The sequence below is a fragment of the Scyliorhinus torazame genome, chromosome 8 (assembly GCF_047496885.1).
Source record: "Scyliorhinus torazame isolate Kashiwa2021f chromosome 8, sScyTor2.1, whole genome shotgun sequence".
Taxonomy (NCBI): Eukaryota; Metazoa; Chordata; class Chondrichthyes; order Carcharhiniformes; family Scyliorhinidae; genus Scyliorhinus; species Scyliorhinus torazame.
Genome location: NC_092714.1, coordinates 205,864,529 through 205,885,448, shown reverse-complemented (window position 1 = coordinate 205,885,448; position 20,920 = coordinate 205,864,529). Strand labels below are relative to the sequence as shown.

At 59.1% G+C, this 20,920-nt stretch overlaps 1 protein-coding gene across 3 annotated transcripts in view; it reads right to left on the bottom strand.

Annotated features, from left to right (window-relative positions):
• LOC140428339 (sulfotransferase 1C2-like) overlaps positions 1–20,920 on the bottom strand; it is a 70,388-nt gene that overhangs the window by 46,282 nt on the left and 3,186 nt on the right. For all 3 annotated transcript variants that reach the window (XM_072514700.1, XM_072514699.1, XM_072514698.1), the window contains 2 exons: positions 19,307–19,432; positions 15,843–15,940 (listed from right to left, as the gene is read on the bottom strand). In XM_072514700.1, the coding sequence (XP_072370801.1) occupies positions 15,843–15,940; positions 19,307–19,432 (224 nt within the window). The remainder of the gene's footprint in view (positions 1–15,842; positions 15,941–19,306; positions 19,433–20,920) is intronic.

Genomic DNA, 20,920 nt, shown 5'->3' with positions numbered 1-20,920 from the left:
TGAGGGAGTCCCACAGTTTGGAGACTGAGGGAGGGGGGAGTGAGGGAGTCCCACAGTTTGGAGACTGGGGCAGGGGGGAGTGAGGGAGTCCCACAGTTTGGAGACTGAGGGAGGGGAAGTGAGGGAGTCTCACAGTTTGGAGACTGAGGGAGGGGGAGTGAGGGAGTCCCACAGTTTGGAGACTGAGGGATGGGGAGTGAGGGAGTCTCACAGTTTGGAGACTGAGGGATGGGGAGTGAGGGAATCCCACAGTTTGGAACCTGTGGGAGGGGGGAGTGAGGGAGTCAGACAGTTTGGAGACTGAGGGAGGTGGGGAGTGAGGGAGTCCCACAGTTTGGAGACTGAGGGAGGGGGGTGTGAGGGAGTCCCACAGTTTGGAGACTGAGGGAGGGGGGAGTGAGGGAGTCCCACAGTTTGGAGACTGAGGGATGGGGAGTGAGGGAGTCTCACAGTTTGGTGACTGAGGGAGGGGGGGAGTGAGGGAGTCCCACAGTTTGGAGACTGGGGCAGGGGGGAGTGAGGGAGTCCCACAGTTTGGAGACTGAGGGAGGGGGGTGTGAGGGAGTCCCACAGTTTGGAGACTGAGGGAGGGGGGAGTGAGGGAGTCCCACAGTTTGGAGACTGAGGGATGGGGAGTGAGGGAGTCTCACAGTTTGGAGACTGAGGGAGGGGGGAGTGAGGGAGTCCCACAGTTTGGAGACTGGGGCAGGGGGGAGTGAGGGAGTCCCACAGTTTGGAGACTGAGGGAGGGGAAGTGAGGGAATCCCACAGTTTGGAGACTGAGGGAGGGGGAGTGAGGGAGTCTCACAGTTTGGAGACTGAGGGAGGGGGAGTGAGGGAGTCCCACAGTTTGGAGACTGAGGGAGGGGGGAGTGAGGGAGTCCCACAGTTTGGAGACTGAGGGAGGGGGAGTGAGGGAATCCCACAGTTTGGAAACTGTGGGAGGGGGGAGTGAGGGAGTCAGACAGTTTGGAGACTGAGGGAGGGGGGTGTGAGGGAGTCCCACAGTTTGGAGACTGAGGGAGGGGAAGTGAGGGAGTCCCACAGTTTGGAGACTGGGGCAGGGGGGAGTGAGGGAGTCCCACAGTTTGGAGACTGAGGGAGGGAAAGTGAGGGAGTCTCACAGTTTGGAGACTGAGGGAGGGGGAGTGAGAGAGTCCCACAGTTTGGAGACTGAGGGATGGGGAGTGAGGGAGTCTCACAGTTTGGAGATTGAGGGATGGGGAGTGAGGGAATCCCACAGTTTGGAAACTGTGGGAGGGGGGAGTGAGGGAGTCAGACAGTTTGGAGACTGAGGGAGGGGGGTGTGAGGGAGTCCCACAGTTTGGAGACTGAGGGAGGGGGGAGTGAGGGAGTCCCACAGTTTGGAGACTGAGGGATGGGGTGTGAGGGAGTCTCACAGTTTGGTGACTGAGGGAGGGGGGGAGTGAGGGAGTCCCACAGTTTGAAGACTGAGGGAGGGGGGGAGTAAGGGAGTCCCACAGTTTGGAGACTGAGGGAGGGGGGAGTGAGGGAGTCCAACAGTTTGGAGTCTGAGGGAGGGGGGAGTGAGGGAGTCCCACAGTTTGGAGATTGAGGGAGGGGGGAGTGAGGGTGTCCCACAGTTTGGAGTCTGAGGGAGGGGGAAGTGAGGGAGTCCCACAGATTGGAGACTGAGGGAGGGGGGAGTGAGGGAGTCCCACAGTTTGGAGACTGAGGGAGGGGGGAGTGAGGGAGTCCCACAGTTTGGAGACTGAGGGAGGGGGGAGTGAAGGAGTCCCACAGTTTGGAGTCTGAGGGAGGGGGGAGTGAGGGAGTCCCACAGTTTGGAGACTGAGGGATGGGGAGTGAGGGAGTCCCACAGTTTGGAGACTGAGGGATGGGGAGTGAGGGAGTCCCACAGTTTGGAGACTGAGGGAGGGGCGAGCGAGGGAGTCCCGCAGTTTGGAGGCTGAGGGAGGGGGGAGTGAGGGAGTCCCACACTTTGGAGACTGAGGGAGGGGGGAGTGAGGGAGTCCCACACTTTGGAGACTGAGGGAGGGGGGGAGTGGGGGAGTCCGACAGTTTGGAGACTGAGGGAGGGGGGAGTGAGGGAGTCCCACAGTTTGGAGACTGAGGGAGGGGGGAGTGAGGGAGTCCCACAGTTTGGAGGCTGAGGGAGGAGGGAGTGAGGGAATCCCACAGTTTGGAGGCTGAGGGAGGGGGGAGTGAGGGAGTCTCACAGTTTGGAGACTGAGGGAGGGGGGAGTGAGGGAGTCCCACAGTTTGGAGACTGAGGGAGGGGGGAGTGAGGGAGTCCCACAGTTTGGAGACTGAGGGAGGGGGGAGTGAGGGAGTCCCACAGTTTGGAGACTGAGGGAGGGGGTGGGAGTCCCACAGTTTGGAGACTGAGGGAGGGGGGCGTGAGGGAGTCCCACAGTTTGGAGACTGAGGGAGGGGGAGTGAGGGAGTCTCACAGTTTGGAGACTGAGGGAGGGGGGAGTGAGGGATTCCCACAGTTTGGAGACTGAGGGAGGGGGAGAGAGGGAGTCCCACAGTTTGGAGACTGAGGGAGGGGGAGAGAGGGAGTCCCACAGTTTGGAGACTGAGGGAGGGGGGAGTGAGGGAGTCCCACAGTTTGGAGACTGAGGGAGAGGGGAGGGAGGGAATCCCACAGTTTGGAGACTGGGGCAGGGGGGAGTGAGGGAGTCCAACAGTTTGGAGACTGAGGGAGGGGAAGTGAGGGAGTATCACAGTTTGGAGACTGAGGGAGGGGGGAGTGAGGGAGTCCCACAGTTTGGAGACTGAGGGAGGGGGGAGTGAGGGAGTCCCACAGTTTGGAGACTGAGGGAGGGGGGAGTGAGGGAGTCCCACAGTTTGGAGACTGGGGCAGGGGGGAGTGAGGGAGTCCCACAGTTTGGAGACTGCGGGAGGGGAAGTGAGGGAGTCTTACAGTTTGGAGACTGAGGGAGGGGGGAGTGAGGGAGTCCCACAGTTTGGAGACTGAGGGAGGGGGGAGTGAGGGAGTCCCACAGTTTGGAGACTGGGGCAGGGGGGAGTGAGGGAGTCCCACAGTTTGGAGACTGAGGGAGGGGAAGTGAGGGAGTCTCACAGTTTGGAGACTGAGGGAGGGGGAGTGAGGGAGTCCCACAGTTTGGAGACTGAGGGATGGGGAGTGAGGGAGTCTCACAGTTTGGAGACTGAGGGAGGGGGGTGTGAGGGAGTCCCACAGTTTGGAGACTGAGGGAGGGGGGAGTGAGGGAGTCCCACAGTTTGGAGACTGAGGGATGGGGAGTGAGGGAGTCTCACAGTTTGGTGACTGAGGGAGGGGGGGAGTGAGGGAGTCCCACAGTTTGAAGACTGAGGGAGGGGGGAGTGAGGGAGTCCCACAGTTTGGAGACTGAGGGAGGGGGGAGTGAGGGAGTCCAACAGTTTGGAGTCTGAGGGAGGGGGGAGTGAGGGAGTCCCACAGTTTGGAGACTGAGGGATGGGGAGTGAGGGAGTCCCACAGTTTGGAGACTGAGGGAGGGGCGAGCGAGGGAGTCCCGCAGTTTGGAGGCTGAGGGAGGGGGGAGTGAGGGAGTCCCACAGTTTGGAGACTGAGGGAGGGGGAATGAGGGAGTCCCACAGTTTGGAGACTGCGGGAGGGGGGAGTGAGGGAGTCTCACAGTTTGGAGACTGAGGGAGGGGGGAGTGAGGGAGTCCCACAGTTTGGAGACTGAGGGAGGGGGGAGTGAGGGAGTCCCACAGTTTGGAGGCTGAGGGAGGGGGGAGTGAGGGAGTCCCACTGTTTGGAGACTGAGGGAGGGGGGAGTGAGGGAGTCCCACAGTTTGGAGACTGAGGGAGGGGGGAGTGAGGGAATACCACAGTTTGTAGACTGAGGGAGGGGGAGTGAGGGAGTCCCACAGTTTGGAGACTGCGGGAGGGTGGAGTGAGGGAGTCCCACAGTTTGGAGACTGAGGGATGGGGAGTGAGGGAGTCCCACAGTTTGGAGGCTGAGGGAGGGGAGAGTGAGGGAGTCCCACTGTTTGGAGACTGAGGGAGGGGGGGAGTGAGGGAGTCCCACAGTTTGGAGACTGAGGGAGGGGGGAGTGACGGAGTCCCACAGTTTGGAGACTGAGGGAGGGGGGAGTGAGGGAGTCCCACAGTTTGGAGACTGAGGGATGGGGAGTGAGGGAGTCCCACAGTTTGAAGACTGAGGTAGGGGGGGAGTGAGTGAGTCCCACAGTTTGGAGACTGAGGGAGGGGGGAGTGAGGGAGTCCAACAGTTTGGAGTCTGAGGGAGGGGGGAGTGAGGGAGTCCCACAGTTTGGAGATTGAGGGAGGGGGGAGTGAGGGTGTCCCACAGTTTGGAGTCTGAGGGAGGGGGGAGTGAGGGAATACCACAGTTTGGAGGCTGAGGGAGGGGGGAGTGAGGGAGTCCCACAGTTTGGAGACTGAGGGACGGGGGAGTGAAGGAGTCCCACAGTTTGGAGACTGAGGGAGGGGGGAGTGAGGGAGTCACACAGTTTGGAGTCTGAGGGAGGGGGGGAGTGAGGGAGTCCCACAGTTTGGAGACTGAGGGAGGGGGTGTGAGGGAGTCCCACAGTTTGGAGACTGAGGGATGGGGAGTGAGGGAGTCCCACAGTTTGGAGACTGAGGGAGGGGCGAGCGAGGGAGTCCCGCTGTTTGGAGGCTGAGGGAGGGGGGAGTGAGGGAGCCCCACACTTTGGAGACTGAGGGAGGGGGGAGTGAGGGAGTCCCACACTTTGGAGACTGAGGGAGGGGGGGAGTGAGGGAGTCCCACAGTTTGGAGGCTGAGGGAGGGGGAGTGAGGGAGTCTCACAGTTTGGAGGCTGAGGGAGGGGGGAGTGAGGGAGTCCCACAGTTTGGAGTCTGAGGGAGGGGGGAGTGAGGGAGTCCCACAGTTTGGAGACTGAGGGAGGCAGAGTGAGGGAGTCCCACAGTTTGGAGACTGAGGGAGGGGCGAGCGAGGGAGTCTCACAGTTTGGAGACTGAGGGAGGGGGGAGTGAGGGAGTACCACAGTTTGGAGACTGAGGGAGGGGGAATGAGGGAGTCCCACAGTTTGGAGACTGCGGGAGGGGGGAGTGAGGGAGTCTCACAGTTTGGAGACTGAGGGAGGGGGAATGAGGGAGTCCCACAGTTTGGAGACTGAGGGAGGGGGAATGAGGGAGTCCCACAGTTTGGAGGCTGAGGGAGGGGGAGTGAGGGAGTACCACAGTTTGGAGACTGAGGGAGGGGGAATGAGGGAGTCCCACAGTTTGGAGACTGCGTGAGGGGGGAGTGAGGGAGTACCACAGTTTGGAGACTGAGGGAGGGGGAATGAGGGAGTCCCACAGTTTGGAGGCTGAGGGAGGGGGAGTGAGGGAGTCTCACAGTTTGGAGGCTGAGGGTGGGGGGAGTGAGGGAGTCCCACAGTTTGAAGTCTGAGGGAGGGTGGAGTGAGGGAGTCCCACAGTTTGGAGACTGAGGGAGGCGGAGTGAGGGAGTCCCACAGTATGGAGACTGAGGGAGGGGCGAGCAAGGGAATCTCACAGTTTGGAGACTGAGGGAGGGGGGAGTGAGGGAGTACCACAGTTTGGAGACTGAGGGAGGGGGAATGAGGGAGTCCCACAGTTTGGAGACTGCGGGAGGGGGGAGTGAGGGAGTCCCACAATTAGGAGACTGAGGGAGGGGGGAGTGAGAGAGTCCCACAGTTTGGAGACTGAGGGAGGGGGAGTGAGGGAGTCCCACAGTTTGGAGACTGAGGGAGTGGGGAGTGAGGGAGTCCCACAGTTTGGAGACTGAGGGAGGGGGTGGGAGTGAGGGAGTCCCACAGTTTGGAGACTGAGGGAGGGGGGCGTGAGGGAGTCCCACAGTTTGGAGACTGAGGGAGGGGGAGTGAGGGAGTCTCACAGTTTGGAGACTGAGGGAGGGGGGAGTGAGCGATTCCCACAGTTTGGAGACTGAGGGAGGGGGAGAGAGGGAGTCCCACAGTTTGGAGACTGAGGGAGGGTGGAGTGAGGGAGTCCCACAGTTTGGAGACTGAGGGAGGGGGGAGGGAGGGAATCCCACAGTTTGGAGACTGGGGCAGGGGGGAGTGAGGGAGTCCAACAGTTTGGAGACTGAGGGAGGGGAAGTGAGGGAGTCTCACAGTTTGGAGACTGAGGGAGGGGGAGTGAGGGAGTCTCACAGTTTGGAGACTGAGGGAGGGGGGAGTGAGGGAGTCCCACAGTTTGGAGACTGAGGGAGGGTGTAGTGCGGGAGTCCCACAGTTTGGAGACTGAGGGAGGGGGGAGTGAGGGAGTCGCACAGTTTGGAGACTGGGGCAGGGGGGAGTGAGGGAGTCCCACAGTTTGGAGACTGAGGGAGGGGAAGTGAGGGAGTCTCACAGTTTGGAGACTGAGGGAGGGGGGAGTGAGGGAGTCCCACAGTTTGGAGACTGAGGGAGGGGGGGAGTGAGGGAGTCCCACAGTTTGGAGACTGGGGCAGGGGGGAGTGAGGGAGTCCCACAGTTTGGAGACTGAGGGAGGGGAAGTGAGGGAGTCTCACAGTTTGGAGACTGAGGGAGGGGGAGTGAGGGAGTCCCACAGTTTGGAGACTGAGGGATGGGGAGTGAGGGAGTCTCACAGTTTGGAGACTGAGGGATGGGGAGTGAGGGAATCCCACAGTTTGGAACCTGTGGGAGGGGGGAGTGAGGGAGTCAGACAGTTTGGAGACTGAGGGAGGTGGGGAGTGAGGGAGTCCCACAGTTTGGAGACTGAGGGAGGGGGGTGTGAGGGAGTCCCACAGTTTGGAGACTGAGGGAGGGGGGAGTGAGGGAGTCCCACAGTTTGGAGACTGAGGGATGGGGAGTGAGGGAGTCTCACAGTTTGGTGACTGAGGGAGGGGGGGAGTGAGGGAGTCCCACAGTTTGGAGACTGGGGCAGGGGGGAGTGAGGGAGTCCCACAGTTTGGAGACTGAGGGAGGGGGGTGTGAGGGAGTCCCACAGTTTGGAGACTGAGGGAGGGGGGAGTGAGGGAGTCCCACAGTTTGGAGACTGAGGGATGGGGAGTGAGGGAGTCTCACAGTTTGGAGACTGAGGGAGGGGGGAGTGAGGGAGTCCCACAGTTTGGAGACTGGGGCAGGGGGGAGTGAGGGAGTCCCACAGTTTGGAGACTGAGGGAGGGGAAGTGAGGGAATCCCACAGTTTGGAGACTGAGGGAGGGGGAGTGAGGGAGTCTCACAGTTTGGAGACTGAGGGAGGGGGAGTGAGGGAGTCCCACAGTTTGGAGACTGAGGGAGGGGGGAGTGAGGGAGTCCCACAGTTTGGAGACTGAGGGAGGGGGAGTGAGGGAATCCCACAGTTTGGAAACTGTGGGAGGGGGGAGTGAGGGAGTCAGACAGTTTGGAGACTGAGGGAGGGGGGTGTGAGGGAGTCCCACAGTTTGGAGACTGAGGGAGGGGAAGTGAGGGAGTCCCACAGTTTGGAGACTGGGGCAGGGGGGAGTGAGGGAGTCCCACAGTTTGGAGACTGAGGGAGGGAAAGTGAGGGAGTCTCACAGTTTGGAGACTGAGGGAGGGGGAGTGAGAGAGTCCCACAGTTTGGAGACTGAGGGATGGGGAGTGAGGGAGTCTCACAGTTTGGAGATTGAGGGATGGGGAGTGAGGGAATCCCACAGTTTGGAAACTGTGGGAGGGGGGAGTGAGGGAGTCAGACAGTTTGGAGACTGAGGGAGGGGGGTGTGAGGGAGTCCCACAGTTTGGAGACTGAGGGAGGGGGGAGTGAGGGAGTCCCACAGTTTGGAGACTGAGGGATGGGGTGTGAGGGAGTCTCACAGTTTGGTGACTGAGGGAGGGGGGGAGTGAGGGAGTCCCACAGTTTGAAGACTGAGGGAGGGGGGGAGTAAGGGAGTCCCACAGTTTGGAGACTGAGGGAGGGGGGAGTGAGGGAGTCCAACAGTTTGGAGTCTGAGGGAGGGGGGAGTGAGGGAGTCCCACAGTTTGGAGATTGAGGGAGGGGGGAGTGAGGGTGTCCCACAGTTTGGAGTCTGAGGGAGGGGGAAGTGAGGGAGTCCCACAGATTGGAGACTGAGGGAGGGGGGAGTGAGGGAGTCCCACAGTTTGGAGACTGAGGGAGGGGGGAGTGAGGGAGTCCCACAGTTTGGAGACTGAGGGAGGGGGGAGTGAAGGAGTCCCACAGTTTGGAGTCTGAGGGAGGGGGGAGTGAGGGAGTCCCACAGTTTGGAGACTGAGGGATGGGGAGTGAGGGAGTCCCACAGTTTGGAGACTGAGGGATGGGGAGTGAGGGAGTCCCACAGTTTGGAGACTGAGGGAGGGGCGAGCGAGGGAGTCCCGCAGTTTGGAGGCTGAGGGAGGGGGGAGTGAGGGAGTCCCACACTTTGGAGACTGAGGGAGGGGGGAGTGAGGGAGTCCCACACTTTGGAGACTGAGGGAGGGGGGGAGTGGGGGAGTCCGACAGTTTGGAGACTGAGGGAGGGGGGAGTGAGGGAGTCCCACAGTTTGGAGACTGAGGGAGGGGGGAGTGAGGGAGTCCCACAGTTTGGAGGCTGAGGGAGGAGGGAGTGAGGGAATCCCACAGTTTGGAGGCTGAGGGAGGGGGGAGTGAGGGAGTCTCACAGTTTGGAGGCTGAGGGAGGGGGGAGTGAGGGAGTCCCACAGTTTGGAGTCTGAGGGAGGGGGGAGTGAGGGAGTCCCACAGTTTGGAGACTGAGGGAGGCGGAGTGAGGGAGTCCCACAGTTTGGAGACTGAGGGAGGGGCGAGCGAGGGAGTCTCACAGTTTGGAGACTGAGGGAGGGGGGAGTGAGGGAGTCCCACAGTTTGGAGACTGAGGGAGGGGGAATGATTGAGTCCCACAGTTTGGAGACTGCGGGAGGGGGGAGTGAGGGAGTCTCACAGTTTGGAGACTGAGGGAGGGGGGAGTGAGGGAGTCCCACAGTTTGGAGACTGAGGGAGGCGGAGTGAGGGAGTCCCACAGTTTGGAGACTGAGGGAGGCGGAGTGAGGGAGTCCCACAGTTTGGAGACTGAGGGAGGGGCGAGCGAGGGAGTCCCACAGTTTGGAGACTGAGGGAGGGGGAGTGAGGGAGTCCCACAGTTTGGAGACTGAGGGAGGGGCGAGCGAGTGAGTCCCGCAGTTTGGAGACTGAGGGAGGGGGGAGTGAGGGAGTCCCACACTTTGGAGACTGAGGGAGGGGGGGAGTGAGGGAGTCCCACAGTTTGGAGGCTGAGGGAGGGGGGGAGTGAGGGAATCCCACAGTTTGGAGGCTGAGGGAGGGGGGAGTGAGGGAGTCTCACAGTTTGGAGACTGAGGGAGGGGGGAGTGAGGGAGTCCCACAGTTTGGAGTCTGAGGGAGGGGGGAGTGAGGGAGTCCCACAGTTTGGAGACTGAGGGAGGCGGAGTGAGGGAGTCCCACAGTTTGGAGACTGAGGGAGTGGCGAGCAAGGGAGTCTCACAGTTTGGAGACTGAGGGAGGGGGGAGTGAGGGAGTCCCACAGTTTGCAGACTGAGGGAGGGGGAATGAGGGAGTCCCACAGTTTGGAGACTGCGGGAGGGGGGAGTGAGGGAGTCTCACAGTTTGGAGACTGAGGGAGGGGGAATGAGGGAGTCCCACAGTTTGGAGACTGCGGGAGGGCGGAATGAGGGAGTCCCACAGTTTGGAGGCTGAGGGAGGGGGAGTGAGGGAGTTGCACAGTTTGGAGACTGAGGGGGGGGGGAGTGAGGGAGTCTCACAGTTTGGAGACTGAGGGAGGGGGGAGTGAGGGAGTCCCACAGTTTGGAGACTGAGGGACGGGGAGTGAGGGAGTCCCACAGTTTGGAGACTGAGGGAGGGGGAGTGAGGGAGTCCCACAGTTTGGAGACTGAGGGAGGGGGGAGAGAGGGAATCCCACAGTTTGGAGACTGTGGGAGGGGGGAGTGAGGGAGTCCCACAGTTTGAAGACTGAGGGAGGGGGGGAGTGAGGGAGTCCCACAGTTTGGAGACTGAGGGAGGGGGGAGTGAGGGAGTCCCACAGTTTGGAGACTGAGGGATGGGGAGTGAGGGAGTCCCACAGTTTGAAGACTGAGGGAGGGGGGGAGTGAGGGAGTCCCACAGTTTGGAGACTGAGGGAGGGGGGAGTGAGGGAGTCCAACAGTTTGGAGTCTGAGGGAGGGGGGAGTGAGGGAGTCCCACAGTTTGGAGATTGAGGGAGGGGGGAGTGAGGGTGTCCCACAGATTGGAGTCTGAGGGAGGGGGGAGTGAGGGAGTCCCACAGATTGGAGACTGAGGGAGGGGGGAGTGAGGGAATACCACAGTTTGGAGGCTGAGGGAGGGGGGAGTGAGGGAGTCCCACAGTTTGGAGACTGAGGGAGGGAGGAGTGAAGGAGTCCCACAGTTTGGAGACTGAGGGAGGGGGGAGTGAGGGAGTCACACAGTTTGGAGTCTGAGGGAGGGGGGGAGTGAGGGAGTCCCACAGTTTGGAGACTGAGGGATGGGGAGTGAGGGAGTCCCACAGTTTGGAGACTGAGGGAGGGGCGAGCGAGGGAGTCCCGCAGTTTGGAGGCTGAGGGAGGGGGGAGTGAGGGAGTCCCACAGTTTGGAGACTGAGGGAGGGGGAATGAGGGAGTCCCACAGTTTGGAGACTGCGGGAGGGGGGAGTGAGGGAGTCTCACAGTTTGGAGACTGAGGGAGGGGGGAGTGAGGGAGTCCCACAGTTTGGAGACTGAGGGAGGGGGGAGTGAGGGAGTCCCACAGTTTGGAGGCTGAGGGAGGGGGGAGTGAGGGAGTCCCACTGTTTGGAGACTGAGGGAGGGGGGAGTGAGGGAGTCCCACAGTTTGGAGACTGAGGGAGGGGGGAGTGAGGGAATACCACAGTTTGTAGACTGAGGGAGGGGGGGAGTGAGGGAGTCCCACAGTTTAGAGACTGCGGGAGGGTGGAGTGAGGGAGTCCCACAGTTTGGAGACTGAGGGAGGGGGGAGTGAGGGAGTCCCACAGTTTGGAGGCTGAGGGAGGGGGGAGTGAGGGAGTCCCACTGTTTGGAGACTGAGGGAGGGGGGAGTGAGGGAGTCCCACAGTTTGGAGACTGAGGGAGGGGGGAGTGACGGAGTCCCACAGTTTGGAAACTGAGGGAGGGGGGAGTGAGGGTGTCCCACAGTTTGGAGACTGAGGGATGGGGAGTGAGGGAGTCCCACAGTTTGAAGACTGAGGTAGGGGGGGAGTGAGTGAGTCCCACAGTTTGGAGACTGAGGGAGGGGGGAGTGAGGGAGTCCAACAGTTTGGAGTCTGAGGGAGGGGGGAGTGAGGGAGTCCCACAGTTTGGAGATTGAGGGAGGGGGGAGTGAGGGTGTCCCACAGTTTGGAGTCTGAGGGAGGGGGGAGTGAGGGAATACCTCAGTTTGGAGGCTGAGGGAGGGGGGAGTGAGGGAGTCCCACAGTTTGCAGACTGAGGGACGGGGGAGTGAAGGAGTCCCACAGTTTGGAGACTGAGGGAGGGGGGAGTGAGGGAGTCACACAGTTTGGAGTCTGAGGGAGGGGGGGAGTGAGGGAGTCCCACAGTTTGGAGACTGAGGGATGGGGAGTGAGGGAGTCCCACAGTTTGGAGACTGAGGGAGGGGCGAGCGAGGGAGTCCTGCTGTTTGGAGGCTGAGGGAGGGGGGAGTGAGGGAGTCCCACACTTTGGAGACTGAGGGAGGGGGGAGTGAGGGAGTCCCACACTTTGGAGGCTGAGGGAGGGGGAGTGAGGGAGTCTCACAGTTTGGAGGCTGAGGGAAGGGGGAGTGAGGGAGTCCCACAGTTTGGAGTCTGAGGGAGGGGGGAGTGAGGGAGTCCCACAGTTTGGAGACTGAGGGAGGTGGAGTGAGGGAGTCCCACAGTTTGGAGACTGAGGGAGGGGCGAGCGAGGGAGTCTCACAGTTTGGAGACTGAGGGAGGGGGGAGTGAGGGAGTACCACAGTTTGGAGACTGAGGGAGGGGGAATGAGGGAGTCCCACAGTTTGGAGACTGCGGGAGGGGGGAGTGAGGGAGTCTCACAGTTTGGAGACTGAGGGAGGGGGAATGAGGGAGTCCCACAGTTTGGAGACTGAGGGAGGGGGAATGAGGGAGTCCCACAGTTTGGAGACTGCGGGAGGGGGGAGTGAGGGGAGTACCACAGTTTGGAGACTGAGGGAGGGGGAATGAGGGAGTCCCACAGTTTGGAGGCTGAGGGAGGGGGAGTGAGGGAGTCTCACAGTTTGGAGGCTGAGGAAAGGGGGAGTGAGGGAGTCCCACAGTTTGGAGTCTGAGGGAGGGGGGAGTGAGGGAGTCCCACAGTTTGGAGACTGAGGGAGGCGGAGTGAGGGAGTCCCACAGTTTGGAGACTGAGGGAGGGGCGAGCGAGGGAGTCTCACAGTTTGGAGACTGAGGGAGGGGGGAGTGAGGGAGTACCACAGTTTGGAAACTGAGGGAGGGGGAATGAGGGAGTCCCACAGTTTGGAGGCTGAGGGAGGGGGGAGTGAGGGAGTCCCACAGTCAGGAGACTGAGGGAGGGGGGAGTGAGGGAATACCACAGTTTGTAGACTGAGGGAGGGGGAGTGAGAGAGTCCCACAGTTTGGAGACTGAGGGAGGGGGAGTGAGGGAGTCCCACAGTTTGGAGACTGAGGGAGTGGGGAGTGAGGGAGTCCCACAGTTTGGAGACTGAGGGAGGGGGTGGGAGTGAGGGAGTCCCACAGTTTGGAGACTGAGGGAGGGGGGCGTGAGGGAGTCCCACAGTTTGGAGACTGAGGGAGGGGGAGTGAGGGAGTCCCACAGTTTGGAGACTGAGGGAGGGGGGAGTGAGGGAGTCCCACAGTTTGGAGACTGAGGGAGGGGGGAGTGAGGGAGTCCCACAGTTTGGAGACTGGGGCAGGGGGGAGTGAGGGAGTCCCACAGTTTGGAGACTGAGGGAGGGGAAGTGAGGGAGTCTTACAGTTTGGAGACTGAGGGAGGGGGGAGTGAGGGAGTCCCACAGTTTGGAGACTGAGGGAGGGGGGAGTGAGGGAGTCCCACAGTTTGGAGACTGAGGGAGGGGAAGTGAGGGAGTCTCACAGTTTGGAGACTGAGGGATGGGGAGTGAGGGAGTCTCACAGTTTGGAGACTGAGGGATGGGGAGTGAGGGAATCCCACAGTTTGGAAACTGTGGGAGGGGGGAGTGAGGGAGTCAGACAGTTTGGAGACTGAGGGAGGGGGGTGTGAGGGAGTCCCACAGTTTGGAGACTGAGGGAGGGGGGAGTGAGGGAGTCCCACAGTTTGGAGACTGAGGGATGGGGAGTGAGGGAGTCTCACAGTTTGGTGACTGAGGGAGGGGGGGAGTGAGGGAGTCCCACAGTTTGAAGACTGAGGGAGGGGGGGAGTGAGGGAGTCCCACAGTTTGGAGACTGAGGGAGGGGGGAGTGAGGGAGTCCAACAGTTTGGAGTCTGAGGGAGGGGGGAGTGAGGGAGTCCCACAGTTTGGAGATTGAGGGAGGGGGAGGTGAGGGAGTCCCACAGATTGGAGACTGAGGGAGGGGGGAGTGAGGGAGTCCCACAGTTTGGAGACTGCGGGAGGGGGGAGTGAGGGAGTCCCACAGTTAGGAGACTGAGGGAGGGGGGAGTGAGGGAATACCACAGTTTGTAGACTGAGGGAGGGGGAGTGAGAGAGTCCCACAGTTTGGAGACTGAGGGAGGGGGAGTGAGGGAGTCCCACAGTTTGGAGACTGAGGGAGTGGGGAGTGAGGGAGTCCCACAGTTTGGAGACTGAGGGAGGGGGTGGGAGTCTCACAGTTTGGAGACTGAGGGAGGGGGGCGTGAGGGAGTCCCACAGTTTGGAGACTGAGGGAGGGGGAGTGAGGGAGTCTCACAGTTTGGAGACTGAGGGAGGGGGGAGTGAGGGATTCCCACAGTTTGGAGACTGAGGGAGGGGGAGAGAGGGAGTCCCACAGTTTGGAGACTGAGGGAGGGGGAGAGAGGGAGTCCCACAGTTTGGAGACTGAGGGAGGGGGGAGTGAGGGAGTCCCACAGTTTGGAGACTGAGGGATGGGGAGTGAGGGAGTCTCACAGTTTGGTGACTGAGGGAGGGGGGGAGTGAGGGAGTCCCACAGTTTGGAGACTGCGGGAGGGGGGAGTGAGGGAGTCCCACAGTTTGGAGACTGAGGGAGGGGGGAGTGAGGGAGTCCCACAGTTTGGAGACTGAGGGATGGGGAGTGAGGGAGTCCCACAGTTTGGAGGCTGAGGGAGGGGAGAGTGAGGGAGTCCCACTGTTTGGAGACTGAGGGAGGGGGGGAGTGAGGGAGTCCCACAGTTTGGAGACTGAGGGAGGGGGGAGTGACGGGGTCCCACAGTTTGGAGACTGATGGAGGGGGGAGTGAGGGAGTCCCACAGTTTGGAGACTGAGGGATGGGGAGTGAGGGAGTCCCACAGTTTGAAGACTGAGGTAGGGGGGGAGTGAGTGAGTCCCACAGTTTGGAGACTGAGGGAGGGGGGAGTGAGGGAGTCCAACAGTTTGGAGTCTGAGGGAGGGGGGAGTGAGGGAGTCCCACAGTTTGGAGATTGAGGGAGGGGGGAGTGAGGGTGTCCCACAGTTTGGAGTCTGAGGGAGGGGGGAGTGAGGGAATACCACAGTTTGGAGGCTGAGGGAGGGGGGAGTGAGGGAGTCCCACAGTTTGGAGTCTGAGGGAGGGGGGAGTGAGGGAGTCCCACAGTTTGGAGACTGAGGGAGGGGGGAGTGAGGGAGTCCCACAGTTTGGAGACTGAGGGAGGGGGAGTGAGGGAGTCCCACAGTTTGGAGACTGAGGGAGGGGCGAGCGAGGGAGTCTCACAGTTTGGAGACTGAGGGAGGGGGGAGTGAGGGAGTCCCACAGTTTGGAGACTGAGGGAGGGGGGAGTGAGGGAGTCCCACAGTTTGGAGACTGAGGGAGGGGCGAGCGAGGGAGTCTCACAGTTTGGAGACTGAGGGAGGGGGGAGTGAGGGAGCCCCACAGTTTGGAGACTGAGGGAGGGGGAATGATTGAGTCCCACAGTTTGGAGACTGCGGGAGGGGGGAGTGAGGGAGTCTCACAGTTTGGAGACTGAGGGAGGGGGGAGTGAGGGAGTCTCACAGTTTGGAGACTGAGGGAGGCGGAGTGAGGGAGTCCCACAGTTTGGAGACTGAGGGAGGCGGAGTGAGGGAGTCCCACAGTTTGGAGACTGAGGGAGGGGCGAGCGAGGGAGTCCCACAGTTTGGAGACTGAGGGAGGGGGAGTGAGGGAGTCCCACAGTTTGGAGACTGAGGGAGGGGCGAGCGAGTGAGTCCCGCAGTTTGGAGACTGAGGGAGGGGGGAGTGAGGGAGTCCCACAGTTTGGAGACTGAGGGAGGCGGAGTGAGGGAGTCCCACAGTTTGGAGACTGAGGGAGTGGCGAGCAAGGGAGTCTCACAGTTTGGAGACTGAGGGAGGGGGGAGTGAGGGAGTCCCACAGTTTGCAGACTGAGGGAGGGGGAATGAGGGAGTCCCACAGTTTGGAGACTGCGGGAGGGGGGGAGTGAGGGAGTCTCACAGTTTGGAGACTGAGGGAGGGGGAATGAGGGAGTCCCACAGTTTGGAGACTGCGGGAGGGCGGAATGAGGGAGTCCCACAGTTTGGAGGCTGAGGGAGGGGGAGTGAGGGAGTCCCACAGTTTGGAGACTGCGGGAGGGGGGAGTGAGGGAGTCCCACAGTTTGGAGACTGAGGGAGGGGGGAGTGAGGGAGTCCCACAGTTTGGAGACTGCGGGAGGGGGGAGTGAGGGAGTCCCACAGTTTGTAGACTGAGGGAGGGGGGAGTGAGGGAGTCCCACAGTTTGGAGACTGAGGGAGGGGGGAGTGAGGGAGTGATGAACAGGGTGAGGGATGAAGGGTTTACGGGGTCGATGGGGGTGATTGGGGGGAGTGGGGGAGCGGTGTGTCCCGGTCCCTACCTTACAGTCCTGCTCCCAGAAGGATTTGGGAACCAGTTGGATCGGGAGGTGAGTTTTAATCACCCTCGGAGACGCCATTTTCTCAATCAGTTCAACACCTGCGGGATGGAGATGTTACAGCATTCCTCAAATAATCCAGCTCACATTGTACACCCGACCCTCCCCGGGATCCCTCCCACAGGCCCCGACCCTCTCCGTGGTCCCTCCCACAGGCACCGGCTCTCCCCGGGGTCCCTCCCACAGGCACCGGCTCTCCCCGGGGTCCCTCCCACAGGCCCCGACCCTCCCCGGGGTCACTCCCACAGGCACCGGCTCTCCCCGTGGTCCCTCCCACAGGCACCGGCTCTCCCCAGGATCCCTCCCACAGGCACCGGCTCTCCCCGGGGTCATTCCCACAGGCACCGACCCTCCCCGGGATCCCGACACGGGCACCGACTCTCCCCGGGGTACGGGTCCCCCCCCCACGGGCACTAACACCCCCCAGGGTACGAGTCCCCCCGGGGTATAGGTTCCCCCACAGGCACGGACTCTCGCCGGGGTATAGTTTCCCCCACAGGCACGGACTCTCCACGCGATACAGGTCCCCCGTGCGCACTGTAATGTGCGTGTCACTTTAAGAAAGGTCTTTGCCTTATCACGTGGGTTTCGTGATGTCATTGTGTGGGTGGAGCTGGGCTGTGGCTCTGTGGGCTTTTTGGTTTCGCTTTCGTTTTTGATTTGACTGCTGTGGCCTCAGGCAGAGAGAAGAAGTGTTTTGTTCCCGTCTTTCTCGATTTTCATTTTAAAGAGTTCCTCCAATAAAAAAAAACCCCATCGATTATAGCTACCTGCTGCTTTAGTAACTTAAAAGATATAGTTTGCTTTCCGGAAGGGTTTAGACCTGCCGGTGAGACGGGGTCAGAATCTCAGGAAAAGTCAGACTTACTCAAGTGAGAACACAGAGTGCTTGAAAAGGGGTTTTATGGTTTGTGGGGGTTTTGAATTGGAACAGTTAAGGGAGAGTTCATTAAGTGTTCCACATTGATTACTGGTAGCTGGGGGGGGGGGTCTTTTAGTTTGTAATTGATACGAATTCTAGCTGTGTGTTTCCATAAATTTAAATAAGTTCTTAGAATAAAGCTTGTTTTGGTTTTAATGTCTGGGCAGTCTGTTGAATCACACCTGAAGTGACGGCTGTGGTGCCCGTCCTAGCCAAATTCAACATAAAGTTTGTAGGTCAGGTGAACTCCATAAGACACTTTGGTGTTTTTAAACCCTGGCCCATAGCAAATTGGGGGCTGGTCCGTGTAGGAGCCAGGTATTTCGAATACAACTAGCATAGGTAAAAGATAGCTGTTTAAGCATAAATATTAGGCCCCAGTTTTAAATACCCATTTATACAGCATCATTCACTTTTACTGAGGTCCGTTGTTCTGGCAAATGCATATTTTCAAAGACAGTGTGACATTAAAACAGCACAATTGCAAGATAATTTGACACTGCTTGTGCTAATTGTCAAGGACAGGGACTGACTACACAGCAACATGAAGGCCCCATTGTTCACAATGCAGATAACAGCTAGGTCAGAAAAGCTGATGTTGCACATTGAAGATGGACGGCTTGCCATCAAATCAAATGTGTTTGAGTCTAACCCAAACCAATTTGGATTATATTGGGGTGTGATTAGATGACTTAAGACAGATATGAAAGTGTATAACTGAAAAGTTTCCCCCGCCAATTAAGTTTAGTTTTTCGTGTGTTGTCTGTGGTGTATTGTGTTTGTGAGTTTTAGATTTTAGGTTATTGTCTTTGGGGGTTCTGTCAGTCTCACAGTCTGTGTCAGTGATGTTAGTCCACTTTTGACTTTGAGTTTGAGTTTAGCTGAAGATTAGCTTTCTCTCTCTCTTCATGTTTCATTGCCAGACTTTGACCTTTTAAAAGTTACTTTCGAGCTGTCTGCCTAAGCAAAGAAAGATAATGTCTGTAATTCTCTGAAAGCTTCGAATTGTCTACGAATTGCCTTTTAAATGACTTTCAAATTGTAATCAAGCGACTACAAATAAAACAATTCTTTTTGGCACCTGAGGAGTTTATACTGCAAATTCCTGCTGAGTTCCAGTATTCGCAAAGTGCTACTGATAACCGAATAGCAGAGATGATATAAATTTCTTCAACTATACACAGTCGAATAATACAAGGAATCGAACAACTTAACACAGTCTACAAATAGTACAAATCTTACAACTTGTCGTATTGCGCCAGGATTTGATTCATCAACTAAGCTTCCCCCAAACTTGGCGTAGTTCGACAGGTAAAGATCCCATCAATTAAAGATTCCTACAGTCCGGGATGAAAGTCTATCGTTCGTGATTGGATTGGCTTAGTGAACTTATACACAGCGAGGGGGTGAGCAGATATGTGTTTGCTTATCAGGTGTTGTATTCAAGTTTAAATAGGGAGGCTGCTGTGGACAATGGCTCTTTCAGAGGCTCAGCCGTTTTTAGGGCATAGTGACATTTAAGGGGCATCTTGACAAATATATGAATAGGATGGGAATAGAGGGATACGGACCCAGGAAGTGTAGAAGATTGTAGTTTAGTCGGGCAGCATGGTCGGCACGGGCTTGGAGGGCCGAAGGGCCTGTTCCTGTGCTGTACTTTTCTTTGTTCTTTGTTTTTTGTTCTAGGGGTGGAGAAGGTCACACCCAACACCTTACAAACGGAGACTAAGAAGAGGCTTTTAGATTTGGCAGAAACATTGCAGTTAACATTGCCTGGCAAAGTGCGAAAAGAAGAGGTGATTGTGGCGGTAGCTGAGCATTTACAATTGCCTGAGATACAGTCAGAATCATTGGAAATGGCAAGAATTCAGATCAAGCAGCTTGAACGTGAAAAAGAATTAAAACAGCTTGAATCCGAAATGAGGGGAAAATTAAAGCAAGACCAAAAACATCCCTGAGCCACAGCCCAGCTCCACCCACACAATGACATCACTGAACCCATGTAATATGACAAAAACCTTTCTTAAAGGGACACTCACATGACAGCACCTACTCACCCCGGGGTACCTGTCCTGCCCACAGACCCCTTTACCTGAAACTGTGTCCGTGCCCCACCACCTCATTCTATATTCCACCCCCTCCCCCCGCAACGAGGAGGAAACATCCTCTCAGCAGCCACCCTGTCGAGCCCACCCTCCCTCCCCTCACAATCTGATGTGTTTCAATAAAGAACAGCTCTCGTTCTTCTAAACTCCAACGGGTGTGGTGCCCCAACCTCACAAGACAAATGCCCCCTCCCCGCATCCCAGGTATCACCCCGAAGAACCCCCTCTGAACTGCCTCCGATACCAGTCTATCCCTCCGTGAATAAAGAGACCGAAACCATACACAGTACTCCAGCTGCAGAAACGCCAACAGTTGTACCAAAACTTCCCAACTTTTATAGTCCACCCACTCCCCACCTCCCCAAAATAAAGGGTCTCACCAGGTGGCCCCTTATCCGGAAAGAATTCGAGGAAGGGGATTCGTTCATAGACGGGAGCCCGTTTGCACATCTTCACATCACCGTTCTGATTAAACAGATCCACAATTTCCTGCATCCACGTTGTCCCTGTGGAGAGAGAGAGAGGGAGAGAGAGAGAGAGGGAGACAGAGAGAGGGTGGAACAGAGAGTGGGGGATTGTCAGAGAGCGGTTGGAATAGAGATAGAGGGAGAGACACACAGACACATCAAGACACCCCATGAATGGTCAGGAGAATCAAATTCACAGATTCCAACAGCCCCCCTCAAATACCCTTTGGTGGCCCCCACCGTGAGGCCTGGGCTCCCCCCCAGTCCATCGTGATGCCTGGGCCCACTCCCTCCACCAGGAGGCCTGGGCTCCCCCCAGTCCATCGTGATGCCTGGGCCCACTCCCTCCACAGTAAGGTCTGGGCCCACTCCCTCCACCGTGAGGCCTGGGCCCATTCCCTCCACCGCGAGGCCTGGGCCCACTCCCTCCACCGCGAGGCCTGGGCCCATTCCCTCCACCGCGAGGCCTGGGCCCACTCCCTCCACCGCGAGGCCTGGGCCCATTCCCTCCACCGCGAGGCCTGGGCCCACTCCCTCCACTGCGAGGCCTGGGCCCATTCCCTCCACCGCGAGGCCTGGGCCCACTCCCTCCACCGTGAGGCCTGGGCCCACTCCCTCCACAGTAAGGTCTGGGCCCACTCCCTCCACAGTGAGGCCTGGGCCCACTCCCTCCACAGTAAGGTCTGGGCCCATTCCCTCCACCGTGAGGCCTGGGTTCGCGCCCTCCACAGTGAGGCCTGGGCCCACTCCCTCCACAGTGAGGCCTGGGCCCACTCCCTCCACAGTAAGGTCTGGGCCCACTCCCTCCACAGTGAGGCCTGGGCCCACTCCCTCCACAGTAAGGTCTGGGCCCATTCCCTCAACAGTGAGGCCTGGGCCCACTCCCTCCACAGTAAGGTCTGGGCCCACTCCCTCCACAGTGAGGCCTGGGCCCACTCCCTCCACAGTAAGGTCTGGGCCCATTCCCTCCACAGTAAGGTCTGGGCCCACTCCCTCCACAGTAAGGTCTGGGCCCACTCCCTCCACAGTAAGGTCTGGGCCCATTCCCTCCACAGTAAGGTCTGGGCCCACTCCCTCCACAGTGAGGCCTGGGCCCACTCCCTCCACAGTGAGGCCTGGGCCCACTCCCTCCACAGTAAGGTCTGGGCCCATTCCCTCCACAGTAAGGTCTGGGCCCACTCCCTCCACAGTAAGGTCTGGGCCCACTCCCTCCACAGTAAGGTCTGGGCCCACTCCCTCCACAGTAAGGTCTGGGCCCATTCCCTCCACCGTGAGGCCTGGGCCCACTCCCTCCACAGTAAGGTCTGGGCCCATTCCCTCCACAGTAAGGTCTGGGCCCACTCCCTCCACAGTAAGGTCTGGGCCCATTCCCTCCACAGTAAGGTCTGGGCCCACTCCCTCCACAGTGAGGCTTGGGGCCCACTCCCTCCACCATGAGGCCTGGGACCACTCCCTCCACCGTGAGGCCTGGGGCCCACTCCCTCCACCATGAGGCCTGGGACCACTCCCTCCACCGTGAGGCCTGGG